This window comes from Cajanus cajan, chromosome 1 (genome assembly GCF_000230855.2).
Source record: "Cajanus cajan strain Asha chromosome 1, NIPB_CcT2T_4, whole genome shotgun sequence".
NCBI classification, from domain to species: Eukaryota; Viridiplantae; Streptophyta; class Magnoliopsida; order Fabales; family Fabaceae; genus Cajanus; species Cajanus cajan.
The window spans coordinates 81610383-81631587 of record NC_138517.1 but is presented as its reverse complement, the minus strand read 5'-3'; the positions used below and the strand labels follow the sequence as shown (position 1 = coordinate 81631587).

At 34.0% G+C, this 21205-nt stretch overlaps 2 protein-coding genes across 2 annotated transcripts; one reads left to right on the top strand and one right to left on the bottom strand.

The window, feature by feature from the left end:
• Positions 1-3267: 3267 nt before the first annotated feature.
• On the top strand, positions 3268-5257 carry LOC109804254 (Vacuolar calcium-binding protein-like protein). Its single transcript, XM_020366048.3, has 2 exons — positions 3268-3427; positions 4378-5257. Exons 1-2 carry the CDS (start codon positions 3413-3415, stop codon positions 4873-4875), a joined length of 513 nt encoding a protein of 170 aa, XP_020221637.1. The 5' UTR covers positions 3268-3412; the 3' UTR covers positions 4876-5257.
• Positions 4965-11293, bottom strand: LOC109803976 (E3 ubiquitin-protein ligase UPL5). Its single transcript, XM_020365694.3, has 3 exons — positions 9593-11293; positions 7613-8199; positions 4965-6824 (listed from the first exon to the last, which is right to left on the bottom strand). The coding sequence occupies exons 1-3, from the start codon at positions 11115-11117 to the stop codon at positions 6561-6563; spliced, it is 2376 nt and encodes a 791-aa protein (XP_020221283.1). The 5' UTR covers positions 11118-11293; the 3' UTR covers positions 4965-6560.
• Positions 11294-21205: the final 9912 nt, after the last annotated feature.

Genomic DNA, 21205 nt, shown 5'->3' with positions numbered 1-21205 from the left:
TTTTTTTATAGCTAGGAAAATCATTTTTTTTACCACTTTTTTTATCTGACTAAATGAGCGAAGAAATTTTTTTTTTCCTAATTTCTTTCGATTCAAACACACAGTAAACCTATCAATTTTCTATTCGTTTTCCTTTTCACGCTTTTTTTTTTTTTTCTCAACTACTTCTTTCTTTATCCAATCATATCGTTAGTGTTTTTATTCTAATAATACACGAGCATTAGATGTTTTTGATAGGAAAAAAAAATAATAGAACGATATGGTATATGATGGTGTATTTGGACAAGTTTCATGGTGTGGTTGCAAAGGGGAAGAGGCTTTCGAATTGGCAATGGAGAAGTCGCTGTCTGAAACCAAACTACGATTGACCGCAGCAGCGATATATTTCTTCTGGTTTCAGTACCTTGATGATCCATCGATGTGGATGTGACTGGGCAATTGCAATTGCCATCCTAGTATTACGTGGGTACACGCTGGACGCATCCTTAATTATCATGCATTCGTAATCACATTACTATAGCATACCAATAATAATCAATGTTAGGGTCACAAATCGCCAGGCCTAAAAGAACAGAATATACGAGCATGATGCAGCCAAGGAATCTGTGAGAGACTAGGTCATGAGTGAAGGCCCCACATGAGGTTGGCGATTATTGGTCCACATCATCTACGTTGGAATGATTCAGTCACCTGGTTGGAAAACCAAGCATTGCATGTTATGTTATCCGAGGGAATCACGCCCATAATAGCCAAACATGACCAACCCATTCAAAGGTGTAATCCTAGTTAGCATACACGTGGTACCTTCTCATTGGTCCAAGGTTAGGGTTATTGGCCACAAATCAAATCCATTAGTTTTTTGAGAAATTCTACGTTCAGGATGTGCCGTCCATTTGAGAGTGTGGGGACTCTCCACCGCCCCTCAACTTTTCACCTAAACTTTGTCGCTTTACAGGCCATCCCTTCTATCTTTGTTGCCGTAAATATCATAAGAACACCTCAATTCTTGACTACATCAACTTTCTATTCATTTTTAAAGCTAACTAGATTACTTGCTTTCAAAATTAGTGTCTTCTTTATATAAATCAACGCTAGAATCGGAATGATTATTCATGTTTCAGCCATCATTCAAATCAATTCAAGAAATTTTGCCTGCTAGCTAGCTCTCGACCTAATGGTTGGATTACCCAAGTATATATATATATATAATTTCTACAAGTTATTTTTCATTTTTAATAAACGGTAATGCAATTGTAATTCAAACATGCATGGAGTCACTAAAAATAACAGCGTATAGTGAAAACGGGCGAAGTAGAGGGAGGGGAGAGTACAGAATAGTTAAATTAGTGACACGCAAATGGAGAAGGAAACATTTCGGCTTAAGTTCATAATTGGATTTAATATTATTTCCTGCTTTCACTGTGACCATTATTATGAAGATCCACGATAATGTTTTTTTTATTTATATAATTTCATGACGAACATGATAGTGTCTTAGCCCAAAGGAGCAAGAAGACGTGTAAGGGTTAAAATTAAATATAAATAAAGGACAAAAGCTAGTTTTGTATTGTGAAATGGCGGAATCACCTGACGCAATGCACATCCGTTGTAATTAAAACTAGAAAAATACGACTACATAGTGTATTTTGTTATGCAATTACACATAATTTCTCAAAATCATTTATGTCATGGAAACATAGATACTAATTTGCAATGTAGAGTAGTAGTATGTTTGAAGAAGACAGAGGAATGAGGATGAATGGTGTGACGTGGCAGATGAAAGGGCCCTGTCACGAGTGAAGGACGTGGAAAGCAGGCATGTGGGGCCATGTGAAAATTTAATCTTTTGGAAAAGGGGGGTTCCCAAGGCCCGATTCAGGGAACCAAAAGTTGTCCACGCAATTAACTTCTTTTTTCTCTTGTTGTTTTTTCTTTCCTATTTTTATTCATCTTGGGCCCACCATTTTCATTTGGATTTTGGAGGGTAATGATACCCATTCATGACGGGCCCCACATCCAGCACCGGCCTATTTCCTTTGTTGCCTTTCCATTCGCCATTTTTCCAAACTCCCAAACGTCCATTTCAAATTTAATTTCCTTCATGCTTAGCAAAAGCTAATCTCACAAACCTTAATTCTTGGTTAACAGCTTAACTTGACCATAACAGGGAAAAGCATTCCCCTTTTCCTTTAGAGTTGCTATGTGACCACTAATTTAATTACATTCAAATGGCGCTTGTATTAGAAAAATATTTACTTCAATCAGTACAACACCCATTAACCAAGGCCTGATTTTGTAGGTGTATAACAATGCTAACTTTCTACACAAGTGTACGGTTTCAATTAAACACTTTCATGACTGAGGTGAGCTACCCTCGTATGTGTTGTTCTTGTCTTTCGAAATTATTATATCTTTTGTTCATTTGTTTTCCATTATTTATGATTGCTCCAATTTGGGTACCTAGCTGGCTAGCTTTTCGATCCAGGGAAAGGTGGGTCGATTCTAAAGGCTAGAGGACTTATTTTAAGCTGTTACTATATTCTACAAAATAGAGAGCAATTTTATTCACACATATTTTGTAATTTTTTATAGTGAACAGAAAAATATAAAATAAAATAAATTGGAAAAAATTAAGTAATGTAAAATAATATAACTATGAAACATATAGAACCCCACTCGTACAAACGGGGACTCCCCGCTAAGTACGTAGTCACCCTGTCATCCTATAAATCTTTTATAAACTTAACATTAGTTTGATACATTGACAGAAATACTACTATTTGATGTTTAAAAAAAATATGAAAACGATTACGAGAATGCGTAATAATTAATCATAATTAAGAGACAATAATCTTTTTATTCTATGAGTTGTCTTACAAAAATTCATTCACTCCATTTAAAAATTTTATATTAAAATATTTTAAAAGAGTAAGTTGGTTTTAAAATAGTACTAAAAGATTCTTACTAAATATTATATTCATTATAAAAAATTAAAGTTAAAAAAAAAAAAAAAGATGTTTCACTTAATTCCTATTCCTATACTATACATGTACGTGTACCCAAATAATTGTATCGGTAAGTGGGGATCTATATGTACATATTTTATGTTATTTTGCAGGATAAACATTGAAAAGGAAAAACATTGACAACTGGGCATACTAGTGTCTTTTATTTTCTGTCAGTGACATGAGCCGTATGTTTGAAAAAGATTCTTCGAAGCGATCACACCGCATACACATGCACACACTACTACTCTTTCTCTTTGGAGCATTGCTTCTACTATTCATGACTTGGCACCTCTATATAAACCTCTCACTTTGATCACCTCACTCACAACTCAAAATTCACAAACACCCTTCCTTCCTCATTTACACACCTCTCAGCTTTATTTCAATCTCTCTCTCTTTTCCAAATGGCCAGTGTTGAGGTAATTCAATGACCCAGTTTCGTTGTTTATTGCCTCTGGTTTTGTACATTACTTTATCAGTCCACGTGTGTAGTAGTTAATATGCTTACTACATGCACACGAAGAAAATCAAAACTTTAGTAACAGAATATAACCTCTTCCTCACTTTCTTACTTTCTTTGTTGTGATTCATTATCGATCAAAGAATCAGTCTCATTTTACTTTCTTACCAAGTTATATATTGCATTTGCGATGGTAATAGCTAGCCTTTTGCAAAAATATAATCACGGTATGTTTGATTTTTCCCGATCTATCTTTCTCTTTGTTGCTGCGGTATTTTATAACCATCAGTATGTACGAACCATAAATTACTGCAACGATCAAGTATTTAATTATCTACACGAGATTTGAGGGGATCAACAAGTTTGATAGCTTGCTTGATCATTGATTAATTGAATATGAATCACGAACCATTTTCCAGTTGATCTTTATCTATGAAATATTCATTGTTGGTGGAATTGGATTGCGATCAACAGTTTTATATGGACTCCGTTTTCTCGTTTTTTGTTCTGCTTTATATAATCACATTTGCATCATCGGAAGCAAAGATCACTGAACAATTTATTACGTAAGTTTTTTTTTTTGTATGTTTTTCTTTTTCTCTAAGACCTAAGTAAACTACTAGTGATCTCTTTAAAGCTAAGCCAACGACTTGTTGAAACTAATTAACACCCTCATAACCACGTTGAACTTCTTCAAGGTTAAAATAACTTGAAAGAAAAGGAAAATAATTAATTCTCTCACCAAGTTGACGCTTAACTTTATAAGTCGTGTTAATTTCATCATAATTTAGACGATTTACATTTATGTTACAACACATTATGCTAGCGTTGATTATGTGTGTGGTACAAATTCACCTTTGTTAAGCTAGGCACTACAAGACTTGTGAAATAAAATTAGAAATCTTACAGGTTGCACAGCAAGCACCAACAACAGTGCAAGAAAATGAAACAACCGAGGTAACCAAGACCCAGGAAACAATCCCGGAACAAGTACCAACCACCGAGGTTCCTGCCCCAGAACAACCAGCAGCAGAGGTTCCAGCCCCAGAACAACCAGCAGCTGAAGTTCCTGCCCAAGAATCGAACACAGAAGAGCCAAAGGAAGAAACCACCGAAGCACCAAAAGAAACAGCAGAAACAACAACTGCAGAAGAAACACAAGATCCAGAAACCCAAGTTCCTGTTGAAGTTGTAACCGAGGAGGTGGTGACCAAGGAGGCAGAGGAAGAAAAGCCAAAGGAAGAGAAGCCAGCAGAGGAAAAAACTGAAGAAGTGAAAGAGGAGGCACCAGCAGAGGAGCCTAAAGAAACTACTGAAACAGAATCAGCAACCACAGAGGAAGAGAAGAAACCAGCTGAGTTAGTGGAAGCCACAGAAGAGGTTCCTGTTGAGAAGACTGAAGCTTAGACCTATGGACAGTGTGAGTAAGAAAACAGGTTTAAATGGTCCTAGTTGTGGGGATCGGGTCTACCATTTTGCATGCCAAGTTCAAAAGCTTTTTTCTATTTTATTTCTTTAGTTTACTTTATTATTACTATTACTATTATATATGATGGTTAAGTCCTCGGTTGTATGGAGGGTATACCTACGAGTAAGCACGACACTTGGCTCCACATCAGCGTGCTTGCCAAGTGGCGACATGAGAAGGATTTGTGTATTGAAGTGAGCAAGCTGCTGGTGCTGGAGTTGGGGGTGATGGTTATGGTTATTGGCAGGGTTACATGAGTTTGTGATGGTGTGTTACTGTGTTTCTTTAGGTTTGAATAAATAATATTTACTTTATAATTTATATTGTTGTTTTTACAAAAGAATATTTCGTTTTTAAACTTGCTTTCTTCCACATTACACTTTTACTATTGCAAAGTAAATTATATATCTTTAATCAATTCGGGCTTGTGTATAGCATCAACAAAAAATATGTAAGAATGTTCTGCTTTCAAGAACATAAATAAATGGATATATATAAATAAGGGAAAAATATATCAAATTATTTTTATTATGTTCGTGAAAATTTCTAATTATGTAACACATTCAAATGTTTAATTTAAAAACAATATATACACATTAAATAGATATTATTTATTCTTAAAAAAATATTCATGTATTATCATCTGTTTAGAAAACTATAGGTAAAGATGTAAAGAACTTGTGCAAGCTTTTACCTATTAAATATTCTATGGCAATGGATTAGGATTTTTAGCACTACATTTTTATCCCTTATAGTATTTTTTTTAATACAAAACAGAACACTTTTTTTAATAAGAAAATATTTCTTGAAAGAAAAATGTGACATTAAATGAAAATTTATAATTAAGGACTATTGCAACAGAATACGCAGTCCAACAAAAGGCTGGAATCTTAACTGTCAAAAAAAAGGCCAGAGTCTGTAAAAATATCAATTTCCATTCTAACATATTTTCGGAAGAATTTCTTGTAAAAATAATAAAATATTCACACTAGTAAAAGAAAAACTATAGTGAACAAAATTTATGAGAGTACGCACCATCAACAAAGCAACCGCAATGTATATATGTGTGTTGGGGGGGGGGGGGGGGGAGACCACATTTAAGCAGCAGTCAATATTCTTAATGTTTTTGTTGAGGCATCACATAAAGGTTTCTCCTCCCTAAAGACAAAATTCAAACAGGAGATAGCAACCCTTTTTTTTCTTGGGGTGAACAAAGATGTAGTAAATCCACAAACACAGAATGATAAACTGATAGAATTTTGAAGATGCTAATTCTTGATAGATTATGAGGAAGAATAGCGCGTTGAGCTTTATTGTCCAAACTTACATGTCAAAGCAGGACTAACCAACAGCTATTCAACAGAATGACCACACCAAAAAATCATCAATTTTTCTTTCCTTTGATCCTGTTTCATTGATACTTGACCTCCATATATATGAAAGTTTGCAGATGATCATGACAATGCATCCAGAATTGATTTGAGAAACAGAAATAGAGCGCCTTTTGATTTTATCATTTTGAGAACAGATAAATAATCCTAGCCTACCCTATAATTTGTACAAAATTGAGCATCGATATTCCAAAGTGCAGTCAAAACCACTTGTACCCAAAGTGCAGATGTATTTAACCAGTACCAAAACTCAAACCAATGTGTTCTTGAGTTATGACTTCAAGGCGATCTTGCATGACAGCCATAGATGAGTACCGGGGGAAACACAACTCGAAAAAGCATGTGTGAGATGTGGGCAGGTGATTGTCAGGTTGCACAGACCTGCAAATGGATAGATGGGAAGCCAAACCACGGAAACCTTCAACTGGTAGATATCTCACAGATGTCCAAAAGAAAAGAAGGTCCTTCCTTTGCTTTGCTGACATTCTCCCAACAATCTGTTAAGTTTTTTTTTTCACCAAATATAATATTAAAAAAATAATAATTGAGTAGCAACTCCCATCAAGTGTTGAAATAATGAGTTATTTGAGGAACAATCAGGAAAGAATTATTTCAGAGGCTTCAATAAACCACACTACTTTTAGTGCAAATGAGGTCCTAACCAAATAATATGGTAATCTCTTTTAGAAAACAAAGTATAAAACTTATAATCCATGTTTCATAACAAACAAACAAAAAAAATACTATTTGGATAGTTACCAAAAATTACTATTTGGAGACGTGACTGAACTTAAGGGAGACATCTGTACATAACATAGCACATCAAGGGTTGAATCTATCAGGGAGGGCTAGATGAAAGGAATAATTTAAAGCAGATGAGAACTCTAACATGATTAATGAACAGTTAAGAAAGTAGAATTCAAAGGTGGGTCGATTCTAAAGAAAGCAAACAATTCCTTTGTGGAAAGGGGAAAAACTTTATAAGTAGCCAAGACAGTGATGCTTTCCAAGAAGCAATAAGCAATAAAACCTTTTTTGCTACACAGGACAAAATGGAAACAGAAACTGACATATAGGACACCATGAAACAGATACATGCGGCCCAAGCCATTCCTGCTTATAAAACAAAATCATATGGGGGAGAATTGATTTACTATGGTCTTGAATGTTAAAAAGAAGTTTAATAAAATTACATTAGCAAAGGAATATTAAAAAAAGAGAAAAGCGCGGGGGAAGAGAGAGAAAAAGATAAGAAAAAACAAAGGAAGACCAGTATCTTACACACCTCCCAAAACCAAGATATCTGATGATCAGTCTCTTTATAGCCCTTGTATTTGGTATGTGCCTTCCAATCATCAACCGATATGGTATTTTCACTCCCATGCAGCATCCAATCAAGATCTTCAAGCTCTAACCATTGGAAGAACTGTTCCAGCTTTGAATTGGAAAGAATATCAGCAAAACCCTTGGCAAAATGTGATACCTGATCAGATATGGATGTCACAAAACAATTCTTTATAAGAAGATCAACATACTTCTCCCTGTTCTTGCTATTCACTACAAGGCTTTTCCCATCAGGGCAAAGCTCAACCACTTTCCTGCATCCTAATACCTCCACCTCTCTAACAAATGTCAGTCCTAATGCATCTGAATCAATGAAATCAGCATGCATCTCCAATATTAGCTTGCAGCTTCTATACAAGAAAGGATCTGCATCCCGTATATCTTCTAAAATAACATTGTTTCCAGCCAATTGCATAAAAAACACACGATCAAAAACAATACCCACTTGCACCTTTTTCATCAATGCCAATGCAATGATACGTCCAGCGAACCTGAAGTACTCAAGATGGCGAGGATGTACCTTAGATGCTGCAGACAAAGTAGACAAAGAATAAACTAAACATGATTATGCAAAAGAGTTCTCACTATATCTACTGATACAAGATATACAGAAAAACACATCAATAATCACTACTAAGCAACCGTAGTCCCGAATGTTAACAAATGGGAACTCAAGTTTTGTGACAAAATGCTAATGATTGGACAGGTTATGCAATACAGAGTATTAATACTGATGAGAAGGTGAACAATTTAATTTTCTAAAAAAGTACAACAATCCGTATAACAATTCATGGATATATAGAAAGATAACCCTTGACTTTTCCATCAATGTACCGTTCACCTCACACTTCAAATTATCCAATTTTACTTAAATGACATACAGAAACGTGACAATGGAGAATGTGAACATTAACAGAATAACAAATAAGAAGCCAGTGCATCATTCCTTAAAGATCCTGGGATACTGGTTAGCTGGTGTTATAATCATATCACATACCTCTGATTCATTTTCTTTGTTGGATGCTCACAACTCATTTTTAAGGTGCATTTAAAATATTAGTATTTTTTTCTGCAGGGTAGTCATCATAACCAATACAAAATGGGCTGCTCCACACCATGAGTTGATTGGTGGACAGGCTCATTACCATTTCACATCTGACCAGGCAACATCACTAAATTTCTTTCTTCTTTCTTCTTCATTCGTGCATTAAATTTTATCTCGTACATCTTGTGCCCTAAATCACCCATTCAAAAAAAAAACTGGATGTGTAATCTAACTAAAGCAGATGTTGGCAGTGAATGATAAATCTTTACTATTTCATCACTACCTTAAAGGAAGCAACACAAAAACAAGGATGGAAGAACAAACCCTCTGTTTCAGTATGGCTAAAAAAAACAGGTTAGTCCACCCATTACTGTCCCAAGGCCTTCCATGGGGATCCAGCTGAGTGCATTCCTGTCCAAAGGGAATTCCCTTATGGTGGACCACTTAAAAAGATGAAGGGTAGTGGATCAACTCGGCAAGCCAGAGGAACCATTGCTAATGATAAAAAGATAAATGACCTGTCCTCAACTAAACTGTGTGGATGTGCCCCCAAGTTTGCCACCCTTCAGCTGCAGTCAACTGCTAGCACTTCACTTACACAACTATTTTATTGTTTTTTTAGCTAGATGTCATTTGTGATGGAGTAGGCTTTGTTTTAGCTCTAAACTTCTCTTATTGGCACAAGGGTTTTATCCCCTGAAAGCTAGTTCAACATATTCAAGAAAGATTGTTTTATTAACATTCTAAAGATGTTTTCATATGTATATTTCTTTTGGAAAGGACGCATGAACAATGTAATCCCTAGACAAACATTTGCAATTTGAAAATAACACTAACAATGCATTGTATTCATTTAGATTTCCAGATAGAACTTACCAGGATTTGGATAAAATCTCCTGCAGTCATTCGGGCAAGCCACAAAAAGAGCATTCTGTGGATTAAATATTTCATGACACACCAAAACAAACCACTCCCGCGTCACACCCGGTCCTGTAGCTTGCTCATTTTTGAATTCCATAAACAGACCAGAACGCAGAGTTTCGGGCTCAGCTCGTCCAATGTACTCGAAGGACTCAGCCAGTAGCTTAGACCTGTCAATAAGCATTTCCTGAAACAGCTCATAATCTTCTTCTGCGCAAGGGAACTGCAGCATTGCCAAATGCCTCCTACACTCAAAATTAGTCACGTTTTTGTTGGCAAGAATCCACTGATGATCAAAACCTCTATTCACAAACCCAACAATCAGTGCAGACAACATATTCCTATGATACATCAAAATTCTCCAAAACTGTTCCTCCGCATCATGAAAGACCTTGGAAATCTCATACAACTCCTTCAAGATACGAAGATACTTACCCCATGCTATATTGCCAACAACATTGCTCCTCTCATGCTCCTTGTCAGCCAAGCGTTGGGCCATGACATGAAAACACTCACTCATCTTGCTCAACAACCTCACAAAAGCAATGCGAAGAAAATCAACATGTTCCTCAAACAATTGTCCCTTCACCTCATGCATCTCCCCTGCATTACATTTTTCAATCTCATCACTCAAAACCTCTTCCAACCCCTGGTCCACCATAACTCTTCTCCTCACAGTGGCCACAAATACTCCAAAATCCACAATCTCCACCACCAAGGGCTTAGTAAGGGTGGTGGGACACTTCATACTCCAATTCAACCCCAAAATCAACCTATCCACAAGCTCAGGAACAAAAGAAGCAACATCACCAAAAGAAACCGTCCGTTTAGCACTCCCATTCCCAGTCCCCTGCAACAAAAACCCCAAAGTGCTTCGACACGAGGAGTACATATTATCCTCACACCCACACCCAAACTTCTTAAGCTGCTTGCAAAACTCCAATGCGGCCGCCGCAACTGAAACACCCTGCAAATTTTTGGCCCTGCAGCAATTCATGATATAGCTTATGCAATACCCGGCGTAGTCCCTGTCGCCACCTGTGGGAGGCGACGTGTACAGTGAGGCCAGCAGCATGGGAGCCTTCGAATCCATGAAAAGCTCAGCGAAACCAGGGACGAGGAAGTGGCGCGAGACCAGCACCTTGATTATCCTCAAGTCGTAACGCACGGTGTCGCCGCGTCGAACGTGCGAGAGCACCGCAACCATGTAGTCAATAATCCGCGAGGCGGCGGGGTGGCCCCCACTCCGCAAGTAAGCAACGAGGTGAAGGTTGGAATCGTTCTCGATTCCGCATTCTTCCAGAGTCTTGTCCAACTGAAGCTGTTTTCCTTTATATATGAGTCTCTGTTCGGCCATTGGAACTCGCGTGGCGTACTCGATTCTATACAGAACCGATCCCACCGTCTCCTCCGGGTAACCGGTCATGACCATGCTGCGCCCCGCCGGCAGCGGCCGAACGAAGAACTGCTTCTGCGTCATTGGACGGTCGAAATCTAAACTAAACGGTCATTAGGTTTGTGGAGTGACGACGTACTTGTGCTGACCCCGGTTCTCTCCTATTCTATTGCGTTTACGTTCCTCGCGTTTTCTGAGCTGTGAATGTAATGTAAACTTCACGCCTTGTATTTACATTTATATGCACTGCATTTATTCAGAGCAAGAATTTAATTTTTCTACACCTTTTAATTATCAAATCTCAGGAGCTTTTATAAGTACCAACAGTTACAACTCTTAAAGATAATTTCTCTAAAAATTAATAAAATTGGATCTTGTCAAAGGTGCTGAATTATTCTTCATTCCTTATTCATTTGTTCTGGTACTTTTATTTTATTTTATTTGATATTTTCATAATTTTTATTTGTTTTAATTTGATTCTCATTTTATAATATTATTATAAATTATTTTTTTAATTAATATATTTTTTTTAATATTTATTTTATTAGTGAGAATTCAAAAGAATTAAAGATATTAAAAAATTACATTATTTTTTTAAATCAAACATATTAATTATATTACTCAAATCTTGTGTGAAAACTTTAAATATTAAATAAAATGAAACAAAAGAATATTTAACTATAATTTAGATTGAATTATTTCTATAAAAATACATATAAAAAAATAATACAGTCTTACATAATTGATACGAGTAGTTAAATAATTAGATTTTTTAAATATGTATATGTAAGAGATTTTATTGAATTATTCACAAAAATACATTAATGAATTATCTGTATAGAAGTGACTTTATTAAAATTTATTTATTAGTATTTTTTTTCATTTTTAATGACTGCATTGTTAGCATAAATCTTTTTATATTTTTAATTAATTAAAAATTATTATTATTTTGATTTTTAAGGTAAATATTATAGAATTAATAATTTTATTATAGGCGATTGATTTATAAATATTACATAATAATATAAAATTATTTAATTCATAATCTAATTCCTCAATTTTTTTTACACTTCAGTCATTAGTCATTAAATTAGTATAAATTAATTAAAAAGTATGATAAATTAATGTATTTATCTATGATATAATAATAAATAATATATATTTATAACATTATTAATAGTATAATAAAATAAAATAAATTTACAATAAAGAATTTAAATTATCAGTATTTTTTTTATAATTATACTATACTTAAATGTTTGTTTGTCCAAAATTAATATATCAAAAATAAAATTTTAGTAATTATATTTTTTCTTACTTTTTTTTCTTAATCTTTATGATTGATTATTTATAATATTTTAAATGTGATATAGAAAATATTTATAATCTTTTTAATAAGATTATTTTTTTTATTATAACATGTGTGTAAGTGTACATGAGTATGTATGTATTGTCTCTTAATTAATTTTTTTATCTTTATTTTAAACTATAAATTTTAATAATAATAGAGTAAACTATTTGTATTATATAAATTAAAAAAGACTTATCATGCAAATAAAATAAAGACTTGTACATGTATTTAAAAATATAATTGTTAATTTATTTAAAATTTAATTTATTAATTTATTTAATATTATTAATACAAAATAGGTTAAAAGGCCTTATCAGACTTTAAAAAAATTAGGACAAGCTAATAAAAAAATCTATGATAGATAATAAACCAAATTTAAACTTTAAATTTATAGAATAGATTTGATTTATATATTTAAAGTCTTATCTGACCTATTCTTATCCTTAGTTAAAAGAAAAAAATCAATTAGATTTTTCAACCGGTTAATCGACGAAACCAATAAATATTTTGTATAATATGGTTGTAATAATAATCTGACTTTTTAATTTTTAAATGTTTAAATTTATGTGTTATAAAATAAATATTTATTGTAATAAAAACCAAAATACTATCTATATAAAAAAAAAAGATAATACTTAAATACTTTTAAATGAAATTTTGATATTTTTTTTTTCAGAGAAATGTATTTAAAAAGTAAAATGTACTAATTATTTAAACTATAAAATAATAATTGAAGATTTTAATTAACTTCAAAATATATTATAAATATAAGATAAAATAATTTATATACTTATAATGTAAAGATTCTTTTCCAAAAATTAAAATGTAATTTAAATTTATTAACTTTTAAAAAAATTATTTAAAATTTATATGTAACATAAATTATGATTATTTAATGGGCTAATATAATTGATTTTTTATAATTTAATTTGTTAATTTTTAATTAATTATTATGAATAATTTTTTTCTTATAAAAAGTGTGACGATTTATAACAACTAAATTCTTTAAACAAAAATAACTTATAAATAGCCTTCTTAATTGTTATAAAGGTGTGGTTGTTCAAGGTCCGATGAAAAGGTCTATAGACATAAAAACATTATATGTATTAAATGTTGTCTAAGTGTTGAGTACGTTATATATCATTTTATTTTGATTCTTTTATTTTATGAAAGCAATGCAGTTACATATGAGATTGATGAATAATAAAGAAGATACAACTAGGCAAGACGACCATTGTACAAGACTTTTACTCTTTTCTTTTCTTTTTTTCTTCCCATTCATGTACATTTTATTTATTTATTTTAAATAATAATTAAATAATAAGAGTAAGTATACATAAATAATATTGAATTCATCCTTAAAACAAGTTGAATAGTCATTTTAAATTATTTTATAAGAGCACAAACCAAAATATTAATGGTATAGAATAGTAATACTAATAAGCTACTTTTAAATTAAATTTTGAGTATATTTTAAAAAAAATGTATTTAAAAGTTACATATGAGATTGATGAATAATTTTTATTTATTTTAATTTGATTATTATTAATACTATAATATTAATATAAAATTATTTTTATTATATTTTTTAATTATTATTAATATATTTTTAATTAATATATTATTTTAATTTTAATATTTATTTTATTAGTGAAAATCCAAAAAAAAAAGATATATTAAAAAGTTGCATTATTTTTTTCTTCAAATCAAACATATTAATTATATATCTTTAAGTAAAACTTTAAATATTAAATAAAATAAAATGAAAGGAGTATTCAACAATAATTTAGATAGAATTATTTCTAAAAGAATACATATAAATATATAAAAATAATAATAAAGTCTAGCATAACTGATACATATGACCTAAATAATTAAGTTCTTTTAAACACGTTAACAAGTATACATGTAAGAGATTTTATTAATTGTTCACATTAAAAAAAAATATATATCATTGAATCATGTGTATGAAAGAGACTGTTAAAATTTATTTATTAGTATTTTTTTTTTTCATTTTAACAACTATACATTATTAGTTTAATTTTTTTTATAGTTTCATCTAATTAAAATTAATATTATTGTGATTTAAAAAATAAATACTTTACAATATATGAAATTAGATAAAACATGATTACATAAAATTATTTTATATAATAAATAAATAACTTAGTTTCTCTTTTTTTATTTTTTACATTCCGATTACTAGTCATTAAATTGTATAAAATGACATACTTATTTTAAAGGATTTTATCAAATTAGATTCATTTAATAACTTATATCAATCTAATTAAAATTATTTGAGTGCGTTAGTACTTCTTTTTAAGAGAGTTTGGTATAACACTGTATTTAGGTGACTTAGGTGAATTGTGAGGATTTATGATTAGAGGTCGAGTCGGCTATCAGAAAAAAATGTATATAAGGTTTCTATTGAGGATCGAGTCTCATAAACTCATTTCTCTATATTTTGGAGAGAAGTTTTAGAGAGAAGTATTATGAGTTCGTGAATTTTCTTCTTCTCCTTGCTTGTATGTCTTGATTCAGGTTCGTGAAGCTTAAAGCTAGTTTAGAGTTGTGTGAAGTTCTTTAAAGAACTTAGGATTCTTTCTTCTCTTCCTCTTCCTCGTTTTTTCATTTGGGTGGCTAGGAATTGAGGTTAGGGAAGTTGGGGTGAATGGTTGATTGATTGATTGATTGTGTTGCATGTGAGTAAGATTCTCAATTGTTGCATGAATTGGATATTTTGGAGTTTGAAGGTTGTGTTGGTGAGAGTTTTGGGTGAAGGCTAGGAAAATGATGCATAATTAATGATTTTGATCTCCTTTGGAGGTGCATGTGTTGTTTCTGGGTGAATTCTGAGTTATAGGATGTGTATGCATGTATTGGTTGCAAATCATGTGTTGCATTTTTTGCATTTCAAGTGGATGGAGGAGATTTTCGAAGTTTGCATTTGCAAATTTCTAGTATTTTATCGGACGTGCCTTCATGACATTGAACGTAGTTCCAACTAGAGGATTTTTTCTCAATCACATTGGCGTAGGATCAATGGCATTGGGCGTGAAGAGAAAGACTCATATTAGGTTGGGATGACATCGAGCGTGGTTTGAATGGAACCGAGCGAAGAGCCTTAATAGGTCTTTGACTTGGTGATGTTGGAAAACATAGTTACTCGACGCCACACACCTTGCGCCCAATTTTAGTGAGGCAGGGAACCCTTTGCCTCACCCACACCTGATGTCATTCAACCCATGTTTGACATGGATTAGGTATATATAGACCCTTAGGCCCTCACGAGTCACATCTGATGTGGCAAAGTCCCATGTTCGACCCCATTCCAAGCAAAAATGAGTCTTTCTCCTCACACTGCCACTCCTTTAGTCCCCAACACCAATCTAAGTAGAGATAATTTTCTTACCTCACGTTTAATGTCATTCAAACCATGCTTGATGAGATTTTAACTTGAGACGATTCCTTCTCCTCATGCCCAACACCACCAATCCTGGACTCGGTGTGAGCAAGACAGAATCCCCCTAGTTGAAGCTAGGCATGGCAACGGGGCGGGGTGGGGGCGGGTTTTATGTTCCCCACCCCCGCAAATTTAAACCGCCCCCGCCCCCACTCCTACCTTTTTATTTATTTTTTATTTTTTTTCTTTTTTATTTCTAATAAATATGAAGAAAAAAAATTTAAAAATAAAATAAAAGTAAGATAATACAAATTTTTACATATGAATATTTCTAAATTTGGTTTATATATATATATATATATAAATATTTTTTTAACTATATTATTAAGCGGGGCGGGGGCGGGGGTGGGGGCGGGACGGGTATTGACATCCTCATCCCCGCCCCCGCCCCCGATTTTATCAATTGAAGAAAACTCGAACCTGAACCCGATAACCACGAGTTTTTCCCATCCAACTCAAAATTTGCCTTAAATCCACCTTAAAATTGGGAAAACCAAGCATGCAACAACACAAAACAACCATACCCATCACAACTAACTCATGTCCATACTTAAATTCAACATCATTTTGGATTAGTCATCAAGAATCACCTTCATAAACCCAAAACACCAAAATTTAACAAAATACAATACCCATCTCCAATCATTCATACCATCATGCATTTAACAAAATTCAAAGCACATGCAACTCCACAACACTGCGACCTTATTCTCAGCTACTAGCTTTGAATCAAACTTAACAACAATCCTCTACAACTCTCAGGAAGTTGAGAAGAAGAAAAAATTTCAAAACTCTAGAGTTTTTCTCACTTCTCTCTCTCCTAAGTTCTTTGAGAAAGAACTTATGAAACTTAAATCTAAAAAAAATCTTATATATTTTTCTCCCTGAAATTCAACTGGACCTCCAACTGGAGAATTAGAACTACCTAAACTCACGAGAATTTCTTAATTTTAAAATATTCTCAACATAAAAACATCCAAAACACCACAACTCACAATTATTGAAGGAAAACAATAATTAACAAAACATATACAGTGTTACATATATAAAATAAACTTATACATACATATATATCTATAGTGACATTTTTTGTATATCACTATATAACATTTCTTATTTCTTATGGGGACTTGAATAAATAAAAATTAGTTGCAATATATAAACATATTTTTTTAAGGGTGTAAGGTAAAGGCTCAAATGGACTTGCAGTAAACATGGCATGAGTATTATTACACTAAATTGACTGTTTCTGGATTGGTAAATAACAAATCCGGTTGGAAGACATCATGTAATTGACTTTAACTCAGAGACAATTCTTGAGTTGTTTTCTATATGTGAATTTCACAGCAATACATGGTGTACCGGGGAAGATGTTTTGAATGGCATGTGTTGTGTTGTTTAAGCAGGGGTGACAAACAATGTTGGGTATTATAAATTTATTGGTTTACATGCACGATAAATATATAATAATCGGTTAGTAGTTTTATTCAGAAGGCATAATATTAATTACTTCTAAATAGGTTTAGTACTAGAAAAATGTTATTTTTTTAAAAAAAAATTTTAAAAAATATTAGCAGAATTTTTTTGCAAATTTTCTTGCAATAATAATTTCACAAAATTTTTTACGAATTTATTTGCGAAAAATAATTTACAAATATTTCTTACAAATTCTTTTATGAAAAATAATTTACAAGAAATTTTTGCAAATTTTGCTACAATTTTAATGATCATAAAAAAATTTCATGATAAATATTTGCAGAAAATATTGTAAAGAAATTTATTTTGTTTCTTACTGATTTTCTTGCAAAAATAAATTCGCAAGTAATGTTTACTAAATGGTAGAAAAATTTTACAGGTAACTTTTCCTGCGAATTTTCTTGCCAATTTTAATCCATAGAAAAAATAAAAAATATATTTAAATTTATAAGTTTAATATTTTAAAAAAATTTCAAGTCCCACATCTGCAAATGAAACAATTAAAGAGTATATAAGTTGGGACAACACTTACCTTACAAGTTGATTTGTATGGTTAAGTGTTAGACTTATAATCTACAATCTTATAATTTAAAAGGCTATGTATCATATGTTGTAGGCATAGAAACAAATCCTTTGAATGAATTCATTGTGAGTATTTAAAAGTTGAAGAATTATTGATAGAATTTATAGTAATTTCTTTAATTTTTTTCAAAAAAAATATTCCTGCAGAATTTCTTGTGAAAAAATTCGCAAAAAACTTTTTTGCGGAGTTTTTTTTGCAGGAAACTTCCCTGCGAATTTTTTTCGCAAGAAATTTCGCAGGAAAATTTATTGAAAATTTTAAAATTCGTAAAAATATGTTATCCACGAAGGTATTACCTGCAGATAAAATTTTAAAAAAAAAATTATAGAAACAATGTTTCCTGTGAATTTTTCATAAAAATTCGCAAGAAAATTCGCATGTAATAAGAGAAATTCTAGTAGTGATTTAGAGACCCCTTTGTACGTACCAATATTCAAATAGGTTTTATTTGGGGTCTTCTATTTTCTTATAGGTTTTGGCGGAAAATTATACTATGGTGTCTCGAACAATGCAATGCAATAACAATAATGAAGGCCGTAAACTTATTTGTAAGCAATTACACACTTATGTACCTGTCTGGAGGATACACCAAATCTTCTCGTACTCTCAAGGCCGAACGAGTGGTCCGATCAAATGCGAGTGAAGGGTTGGTACCTGCAAAAGGCACTCCAACGCTCAAGTCAGGACAAGCACCAATATCGAGGGTAATTAATGAACACTGACGTTACCTTTTGACTTGAGCTATTTATATTGACATTTATGGGCTTTGGACCCCATGGGCCCTGCAACGTATTTACCGTATTAGGTAATACACCTTAATCAACTAATTAACTCCTAATCATGGATTAAGGGCCATGAGAGATGATGGGCCGATCCAGGTGGCCGAACGCCACTCGGTCACTTGGTTTTGCCTTTTGGCAGCCGACCGGGTGGTGGCCGAACGCCCTTACCCGTACACTGCCCCCCAGCCTTGAAGAGAGACGTGACTTTCTTTAAGGGTAAACTGAAGATGGCGGTTAGGGTAAGGTGAAGGGTCACGTATTAAATAACCGTTAGATCTTCCAGATCTAACGGTTACAACTTTTCGATACTTTAAATTTTCGCGCCTTTTTTCATTCCTATAAATAGGTTAACGGTAGGGCCATTCATACACTTTATCATAATCCGAGTTGAGTTATTCCGAGACCTCAGAAGCCGATCCGGTTATCCTTCGTTTAGAAAAAATTGGTAAGTTCTTGTAACCATGGTTGATACTTCTTCTAGTTCTTCGGCTAGCAGCTCTCGGTCCTCGTCTTCCGAGGGGTTCTCGTCCAGTATATCAAGTCCTAGGTTATCTCAATCTCCCATGCATGCCGAAAGGTCAGGTGAAAGCAGTGCCGCAACCGACGAAGCTTCTACTAGTGGCGGTGAAGAGGTTCAAGAGAAAAGAACACGAGCGTCTAACCGTCAACGATATGGTCCATCTGATGTGCCTGGATATGAATGGGTAAACGGGGAAGTGACTTCATATTATTCGCGCTATCAAGACACCAAAATGATCACAAATCTCCTTGATTACACCAACTGTTTAAATTTTGATACTAAAGAGAATCCCTACCCGATTGGGATTCGGTCATGCCGAAACAATGCTTTTGTTAATCCTGATTTAGTTTGTCTTGATCAAAGTGATGGCAAAATGCCATCATTTTATATGTATGATTGTCTCCTCCGAGATCTCAAGGTTACGTTGTCGTTTGACGAGTTCACGATGGGAGTGCTACGAGTGTTGAATGTAGCTCCTACTCAATTGCACCCGAACAGCTGGGCACAACTGCAGGGCTTCAAGCACTTATGTAAATGTCTTCATATTAAGCCTTCCCCTCTTCTCTTTCTGTATTTCTACTCGTCTCGGCCAACGATTTTAGCAAAGTGGCATTCCCTAAGCCGAATAGGGGATCGGCTTTTATTAAATAGTTTCACTTCATCGTATAAGAATTTCAAAACTGGGTTTTTCCGAGTGACCATACGGCCGAATGGGCAACGTTTCTTCTTTGATGGTAATGGGCAAAGTTTATTTCCGTTATACTGGACTCGTACCCCTCGGCCCTATGACGTGGTACCGAAGAAGATGCTGACAGCTGAAGAACGAACAGATTTGAAATTGTTAATGCGCCTCCCTCGGCGATTGCCGACTAGGTCATTAATCAATTTAATTGTATCGCCCCGTTGGTGGACCGACCTGATAGGTATGCTATTCGTCCTATTTTTTTCTAACAATTTAAATCCTATTGATGTTTACTTAACTCATCGTGCAGGAATCATGGTCAAAAGTGGTGCTGCTGACCTAGACATTCGTAGCTTGCTTGCCGCAAGGGTGAAGCAAGCTCGGCGATCCGGGGAAATAGGTACTTCAACTGTTGCTTCCTCTCCCCGACCCAATACGGACGACCGGTTGCCTCCTCATCCTGAACGCAAGAAGAAGAAAAAGGAAAAAGAGCCCAACCGAGAGCGCGTAAAGAGAAAAGGTTCTGACGATCAACCATAAGTGTCCAAAAAGGCGAAGTCATTGCCTGAGTCCTCTCCAAACCGAACCGTCATTGTGGTGCCTCCTCCACTGATGTCTCGTGCGTTTCTAAGCGAGGATACTCCCTCTGAGTCAGTGATTCGGTCTGATCTTGTCTCTCCATTCGGGCAAGAATTTTTATCATCCTTGGATGGGAAAACAAAGTGGAGACTTTTTTGTGAGGTGCAAGCACGCTCTTTGGCTCTGGCCCATCACCTTGCTATGGAACCTCTTGGCGAGGTTCAGTCTTTGAAACAAAATTTAGAGGAGGCTGAGAAGACTGCAGCCGATGCAATTTCAGTCAATGAAGAGGTGACTGCCAAGAATAGGGATCTCGCTGCCGAGTTGGATGCTGTTCGGCGTGATAATGATACCCTTCGTCTGGAACTTCAAAAAATAACCAATGAAGGGCGTCGCCGACTAGAGGAGGCTGAGACTGCCTATGACACCCTCAAAAAGCAAGCTCAAGAAAAGATCGTTGCTCAACATGAGGCTGGGTTCAAGCAGGCCATTCGTCAGGCTAAGCATTTCGGTCAATTTGAAGAGGGCTTTGAATTTGATATGACTAAGGATTTCTATCAAGGGTCCTTGATATCTTATGCCGATCTACCTGAAGGAGCTGAACTGGATGATGATCCGGCCCCCCAAGCTGAAGATGATGTGGAGACCTCCGAGGAAAACACACTGGATGAGGGACACCATGATCCTACCAACGATACTGAGGGAAACCCCGATACTGTTATGGGAGATGAATCCG

Coding starts and splice junctions, on each gene's coding strand:
- LOC109803976 (XM_020365694.3), bottom strand. CDS start 11,117: ATGACGCAGAAGCAGTTCTTCGTTCGGCCGCTGCCGGCGGGGCGCAGC. Junction 8,200..9,592: donor GAGATTTTATCCAAATCCTG/GTAAGTTCTATC, acceptor CTTTGTCTGCAG/CATCTAAGGTACATCCTCGC. Junction 6,825..7,612: donor AGATATCTTGGTTTTGGGAG/GTGTGTAAGATA, acceptor AAAACTTAACAG/ATTGTTGGGAGAATGTCAGC.